Source organism: Sinocyclocheilus grahami, unplaced genomic scaffold (genome assembly GCF_001515645.1).
Source record: "Sinocyclocheilus grahami isolate Dianchi unplaced genomic scaffold, SAMN03320097.WGS_v1.1 scaffold349.1, whole genome shotgun sequence".
In the NCBI taxonomy this organism is placed as follows: Eukaryota; Metazoa; Chordata; class Actinopteri; order Cypriniformes; family Cyprinidae; genus Sinocyclocheilus; species Sinocyclocheilus grahami.
The window spans coordinates 95,032-102,543 of record NW_015505528.1 but is presented as its reverse complement, the minus strand read 5'-3'; the positions used below and the strand labels follow the sequence as shown (position 1 = coordinate 102,543).

General features: G+C 39.2%; 1 protein-coding gene across 1 annotated transcript; it reads right to left on the bottom strand.

The window, feature by feature from the left end:
• Positions 1–2,130: 2,130 nt before the first annotated feature.
• Positions 2,131–3,128, bottom strand: her7 (hairy and enhancer of split related-7). Its single transcript, XM_016229219.1, has 3 exons — positions 2,989–3,128; positions 2,777–2,872; positions 2,131–2,671 (listed from the first exon to the last, which is right to left on the bottom strand). The coding sequence occupies exons 1-3, from the start codon at positions 3,031–3,033 to the stop codon at positions 2,171–2,173; spliced, it is 642 nt and encodes a 213-aa protein (XP_016084705.1). The 5' UTR covers positions 3,034–3,128; the 3' UTR covers positions 2,131–2,170.
• Positions 3,129–7,512: the final 4,384 nt, after the last annotated feature.

Here is a 7,512-nt window from a genome sequence, read left to right as displayed (position 1 = left end):
GCAAGAACTCCCTACGCATCCATGCAGCCTAGCATGGATGACAGCAGGGAGAGCAGCGATAACCCCCCCCAGGGTAAACAGAACAGAACCAACATAAATGTATTGCAGATATCGTTAAAGTTCAATAATGTTATGTACACATTTTAGAATTAGTCTGATACAAAGGAGAATCAGAAGGCTGAAACGTTACTGACAGAGGAGGAGTTGGGGATGGAGGAGGGTAATTAGCTATTGAGCAATGCGAAAACTGCTGATACTACTGCGGGACCTTTTATATATGAACACTTAGATAGGTGTCGTATTCCCATAGGTTGATGTGGATCAGCTGATGTGAGCTTGACTAACGTGACCTGCCAGAACTAACGCTACGCTAGATTCTTCCTCTTCTTTTACAGTCGTTTCTTTTCATTAGCCTATAGCCTATTGTGTGTCTGCAACCACTCAGTTGTGAGGGGTATTTATTTGTTAACAAAAGAAAGAAAAATTAAATAACTAATCCGTTAATGGTTCGCAATGCCAGTATACATTATACGCAAAGATGATTTCTATGAAGATGCTTACATTTCTGAAGGTGCCTGCTGCTGCTATGGCTACCCTGTTTTACATTTAGCCTACATTTATTCACTTAGCAGACTCTTTTATCCAAAACGACTTACAAATGAGGAATACAACAAGCGATTCGTCATAAATTATGAGAGTAAGAAATGCATTGAGCAAGCAACATATTTAAATTCTTCGACATCGAATACAATTTTTTGAGCATTGGTATATTTTCAAATTTCATTGAGAAAATGCGTAGCCTAAACAATAAACAAACTTGTGGACATTGTGAAACATTATCACTAACAACCAACAACACTGGGACTCACAATTCCACTTCCACTTTTTTTTGTGAGGGGTGGGATGGGGGGTTGGGCACTAACGACCTGAAAGTCTGAAGTGTGGGAAAGACATCTGACCTTCATTCCCCTGGCCATAATACGGTTTATTGCGTAAAGAAACTCACGCGTCTCTGACTCAAACAGGTGGAAATGCGCGTACCAGTCGTTGAGTCATGTGGTCTTGACACATGCAAGACAGAATACCGGGCCCACGACGTGTTAAACCAGGTAACAGTTTAGCCTTTTGTCTTCATTAGCGTCTCTCTGATGTCTAGCAGTCTTTTCCCAAGAGTTTAAAAACAGCTCAGCAGAATACAATTATTCCAGATTTTGAAGTTGCACAATAGTCAACACGAGAGCAGTAAAAGTGTCCAAAACAGTAGATATTTAATCCTAGACTTCCCTTCGCATGCGCTCACAAGAAGTGTTCTCATTATAGACATTTTTTAAATAAAGAAATTGGAAATGGAAACACTGTGATCTGACACATAATGTAGCAAACAGAGTCAAAAGTTAACCAAAGCCGCTGGTCACTCACTCTTTATACTGCATGTCAATATCTTTGTTTAGGAGGATGTCTCCAAGGTGCCAAGGCACGTGGCGCCTTTTCGCACTTTTTATTTATTAGCATGAGCAGACAAACGAGCTGAGGAAACCAGAGGTGTCAGAACAGAAGTCGTGTGGAAGTGTGCCGGCTGTTTGGCTCCTCAAAAACTGACACTTGCGCGTCACATTTGGCCGCACGCATTTCAAAGGGTTTGATGATCAAAGTCGACTGTAAATGTTCGGCGCGTGCTGAAAGCGATGTTAAATGTTAGATCTTAAATCTTCATGAAATCAACGATTAATATATATTTAAAAGTAGGCCTAATAATAAACAAATGCACAAGAATATTTCATTTTTAAATTTTAATGATGGAATGTAGCCTATGTTTCAATCCCCCAAATATACAACTATAAAAAGGGAATGCCATGAATAAATAAATGTGCAAATTAGATAAATACATACATCGGCTATGTATTACAAATGATCATACACCCAGTACAGATCATGCAAAAAAAGACGAAAAAAAAAAATCAGTGTAAAAATATATTGCATCATTTATCATACACTATTTACACATTTTACAATTCCAACGTGATGTCAAATGATAAAATCATTACACAACATTTTTTGGAAATAAACATGTCTCTCTGCAGCCTATAATTTAGAAGAGATGAACCATGTTTAATGATTACACAAGCCCAGTATTTTGAGTCCATTTCTCTGTAAATGTCTTTAATTTCTCTCAAGGCCAAGGCCTCCAGACTGTCTGGCTGACTGGTGTCTGGTGTTGAGAGGTTGGTGGGGCTGTCGAATGCAGTGTGTTGGAGTCTGTGCTTCTGAATGGAATCCTGTTTGGATGTGGCACAACGTTTCTGCAAGCTGTTGGAAGTCCTTGTTTGGAGACCGAGTCATGCTGCAGATGATGCTGTGCATTTGAATCTGGAACCTGCTTTCTGGACGAGTTCTGGATTCTGACAGGCAGTCGGATGGTGGTCGACAAGCAGGGCTGGGTCAGACGCTGACACAGTATAGCGGTTACTGAACCATCCAGTCCACGGGCCTTACCTTCAGCTGACAGGAAGCGGGCCGCTTTCTGAAGACACGATGAAAAGCCGTCCATAAACCGACGCTTTTCTCCTCCTTCCACATCTTTTGCTTTCTTGGCCTGAGCGACAGAGTTTTGCAAAAACAGGACGGTGTATTCCAGGATCTCTGCTTTCTCTATTCTCCTTTGAGTGGGACTCTGCAAAAATATGGATAATTTAGAAATACGGACTTAGCTGAGAACATAGATCTATAACTAAAAGATGACATTATGCTGAGAAAATAAAAAGTATGGTGTTCTTACATTGTGCTCAGGGCCTTGCAGAAGCAGCGTTCTCAGGTTCTCCAGACTCCGATTCATCCTTTCTCTTCTTCGTCTTTCTACCTGAGGTTTTAACAGCTGCAGGAAACACGAAAGACCAATGTCAGTGGACAGGTCAGGTTATATTAAAATACACATGCCAGTCTGCTCAGTGTGACCTCTGTTTGTTAGAATGCACAGAAATATATATTTACCTTTCTGTCCATTTTAATGGTCTCAGTCTCTCTGAGGATTTTCATTGCATGTGTACTCCAAACAGTAGTTTATATCAGAGATGATACAATCCTTTAAAGGTCCAAGTTGTCTTCTATTAGGTATGCTGGAAAAGAACTCTCTTCGAGGTGCACAGACAAGTGTGAGATGCCAGGCTGAACCTGAGCGCACGTATTTATAGGCCTTCGGCGCGTGGTTGACAAGCCACACCCACTCTCTATCATTGACCAATCATAGAGTCGCAGTGCTCTAATGCGCTGCTTGTTCCCAGCTAAAAACCTAAGAACGAAACACTAAAAAGATATAGGGTATGATATTGAAAGTCATTATAATATTTAAGCTCATATATGTTGTATCCATTTAGACGGACAGCAATTTAAACATTAGATCGAGGTCATTAAACTGTGATCGCATTCGGGCTATAGCCTAGTGTATGTATTGGCTTACATATTTATTAGAAATAGGCCTACTTATGTTTTCCAATTACGTTTGTGCAGTTGACTGTAGTTAGCTAACATATAATCTGCACTGAGACATTAAGGGCAGCCTTAGATCAAAAGGACTGATGGAACACGCTCACTGACACCTATAGACTTCCGTGGGCACGTGTGTGCATGATTAAATAAGTGTCACACTGACAGTAAATATGCATATCAATAGCCCACGCGCCGCTGGCCAGACATGCCATTGGAATAACAAAAAGAAAAGTAGCTACTTTCTTTTACTTTTCAAAGTCTTATTTCCACTGTTGCATTGAATGTGCGTCTAGCTGTGCCTCAGCTTGGTTTCGAAATGTAGGCTATTTAGCATATTTTAACTTTTGGAAGCTCCTAATAGGCCTACATGTGCCGAATATTTAAAGCAGCTTGAAACAGTATCTCAACGAAACATTTACAGTGATTTTATTTTTTTATGTTGACGGTGGTTTTAATGAATAAACAATAAACAATTCATTTAGGCTAAATGAGGCTTGACAGCAATATTTCTAATGTTAAGGATTCAAACGCGCCTTATTTAAAAGGAATTTAAAATCGACAAAAGAAGAGGGCAAGTGTTTGCACACTATGCGTAATAATAAATGAACCAATTGTATTTTCATAGTGCCAGTCTTGTGACTGCACTTTTTTTTATAATAAGTGTGTTTTGCTCAAAGACTCAAAGTTGTAGCATAATGGTGTGAATCATTAGGGGGTCGCAAGAAAACGTGTGCTCACACCTCTTTATAATTCAGCAGGGCGCGTGCCGCGTGGCAACTTCACACCTGTGAACAACGCGAGCGTGAGTGACCCGTTCCCACGTGTGCATATGAAAGCGCGCGCATATGAAAAGCAAGCAGTCGTGGTTTCTTGATTATTCATGGCACTGAAATCACTAGCCCATGTAAATAGGCTCTTGTTCATTAATTTTCTGAAGATACATCTCTTCTTCTTATCACCAAAACTTCGCTCAACGCCCTCGAAGCTGCAAGGATTGATTTAACAAGACAGAACGTGTCTAGCCGTGATGGTTCCTGCAGAAATTTACGGCCGTTTGTTCACTGGATAGCCCAGTTGGCTATTAGGTTCTTGGACATAGCTAGCAAGAGAAAAAAAATGGTCACTTAACCACTTGGTTAGTCCAATCTGCTGCCATCCTTGCTCTCCTCTATATGTCCTTTGGTAATGTCATTGCATGACTCAAGACCACTGGTAATCACCCATAATGCTATTACTGATATTACTTTTGGGGATAGGCTAAGTTCAAAGAAAGGGAAAGTTAAAAGATAAAACAAAGACATTTACCAAACTGTGATCATATAGAAATGAACTTAATCTCCATAGGCCACTCAAGTTATAGCAGCAAGTTCATGAACTGATGCAGAGACGCAAGTTAAATGGCAAAACACTCATCCTGTTGAAGTGATGAAAATGGAGACTATATGTGAACGCAGGCTGCATTTCCCATGCACTTACATGTTTATTGAAGAGTAGCGTGGGAACCTTCTCTTTGTCTGCTGATAACGTACAAATTCTGACAGGTAATAAAAAAAGGACTGAGGTGTGTTATACTAGGTGAGGTGTAAGTAGTTCGTGTTACTGAGAGAGCGTGGCTAGCAGCTTTTTCCCATCGTAGCACTCTTGAACTGATTGCCTGTTGGTTAGTTTTAAATATTTACACAATTGCACGCCCTTTGGATGCCCTTTGTGCGACATCCCTGAAGTAAAAGCCTAACATAATTGAAGTTAATTAATCTCAGGTGATACCTCACTGCCAAGCACATGCATTTTCTATCCTTGGAACATTTGAAAATAATGTTCTTGGGGTTCTTCATTGCAAACAAAACCTAACGCAAGCCAACCGACCCGAAATGACTGATTACTGAAATTGTCTTGATTTGTGTCCACAGTGAGACGTTTCCCACAAACCGAGCTTTTATTGGATTTGCTTATTTGAATAGTTATTTTTTTAACTTTATTAGGTACAGTCAGCAGATTAATCATTCCGCGCTGTCGTTATAGTTTATTAAAACGATTTACGTAGAACCATAAGTATCCTTAGGACCGTCTAGTCTCGTCTCGTCTGCTCCTTTCTCATTCGTATACGAGCAAACACATCAACCCTCACAATGGCCCTGCACGTGCCATTTGCTTTAATCTTCATCTTGTGTATGCAGACTAGGTCTAATGAGGGTCGCTGAGTACAATCTGAAGAAAGCCACGGAGGACAAAAAGTGAAACTTTATAGACAGTCTTAAAGGAAGGAATATCACCGTAAAACGTCTGTAGGTTACGTATACGCAATATCACATTAAATACATGACCTGGTGGACGGTAATTTATAAATGGCTGATCGCAAACACTTCCAAAGTGATGAAAATGACGACTATATGTGAACGCAGACTGCTCTGGAGTTCTCGTGCAGTGAAGCGTGGGAACTGGAAACCTTCTCTGTGCTCAGAGAAAATGTACAAATTCTGACAGGTAATAAAAAGAGTTGAGGTGTCTGCAGTCCGTGTTACTGAGAGCGTGGTTAATAGCTGGTTCCCATCATAACACGTGCCAAATAGGCCTACCTCTTGGTTGTCAAGTTTTAAATATTTACACAAGCGCACAAAAATTTAAAGCAGGTCTCTTAAAAATAAAAAGGGGTTTTCATATTGATTTTGGAACCATTTTGGGTTCCTTGCAGGAAACCTTTCAGTAATCATTTTTACCAGGCTAAGTGAAGAACATTTTAATAATCTTAAGAACACTGAACTATAGACCTTTTATGTAATGGAAAGACTCCATGGATGTAAAAGGTTCTTCGTGGAATATTAAATAAACAAACGTAATTAAAAAAAAAAAATTATATAGGCCTTGCGTGAAATCACAGAAATTGATATTGTCTTTTAAAAGCAAGATATATAGCCTAGCTAGTGTTCTATGTTGCAAAATCTGAAAATAAATCATTTTATGAAACCCAGTAAAATTAAATTACATCCAACCCAATTAAATCAAACGTTTGACAAGTTTGAAATCCCATAGAGCGGCCTGTCGCCCACGCAAGCAGCAGCCATAATCTTTCTAGAAGTTAGGCCTATGTAGAAAATATTATATTTTTGATCTTGAATATATCTCGATCTGGCTTTAAATAGCAACTTTCAACTATGGAATAAACGCTCTTTTCCTCACTACAAACCTAAAACAACCAGCAGGCGGCGACGGCAACCAGTAGGTGTTTCGTTTGTTCAGAACACGGGTTCACTGACACACGTTTGGTGTTAACAAGATGTGTCAAAAGAACCAGAATAAGAATAGCTTCACGCAGAGAAGGACGTGTGCTCTTTCACTTCTAAACGAACTGGTTACAGTTTCCCACGGGAATCGCACTCTCAGTAAACTGTGCCTCAAATTATCAAGAACATAAGCAATAAAATAAATAAATAGGCTAAAAATAATGAAGCTATTCATCATTATAATTTGTTAATTTCGGAGAATGAAATACATGCATCTCACACATATAGCCTACCTATAGCCTATATTACTTATAAAGCTACGTTGGTGTTGTTTTTTTTTTTTTGGCCTTTCGATCAAGACTATTCGGAAAAATGTATGTACTTCGGTTTATGCAAAATGCCTAATCCTTAATGCAAAAAAGTTCTTTATGTTGGTTCTTTATTCCCCCCCCAAAGCCAGGTATAGCTTAATGGTTTCTTTTTTGGTCTTTCAAAAGTTTTCATAAATTTAACACCTGCAGAGAGGAACTGCCAATCAATTACATCATACACTAAAAAATGTTGGGTTAAATACAACCCAATTGCTGGGTTTGTCCCTATTTTACCCAGCACTGGGTTGTATTTAACCCAACATTTTTTAGAGTGTGGTGTTCTGGTCTGTGGAACCCGTTTTCACTTTTTATCAAAAGAAAATTATACTGTTAATTATTTTTTCAAACTCAGACTCATTGGCCTAGGCTCATTTTCTGTGAAGAACATTTATCAGAACAAATTTTCAATGACAACTCACTGTACACACTCACTGTAC

Coding starts and splice junctions, on each gene's coding strand:
- her7 (XM_016229219.1), bottom strand. CDS start 3,033: ATGAAAATCCTCAGAGAGACTGAGACCATTAAAATGGACAGAAAG. Junction 2,873..2,988: donor CCATTAAAATGGACAGAAAG/GTAAATATATAT, acceptor TGTTTCCTGCAG/CTGTTAAAACCTCAGGTAGA. Junction 2,672..2,776: donor TGCAAGGCCCTGAGCACAAT/GTAAGAACACCA, acceptor ATATTTTTGCAG/AGTCCCACTCAAAGGAGAAT.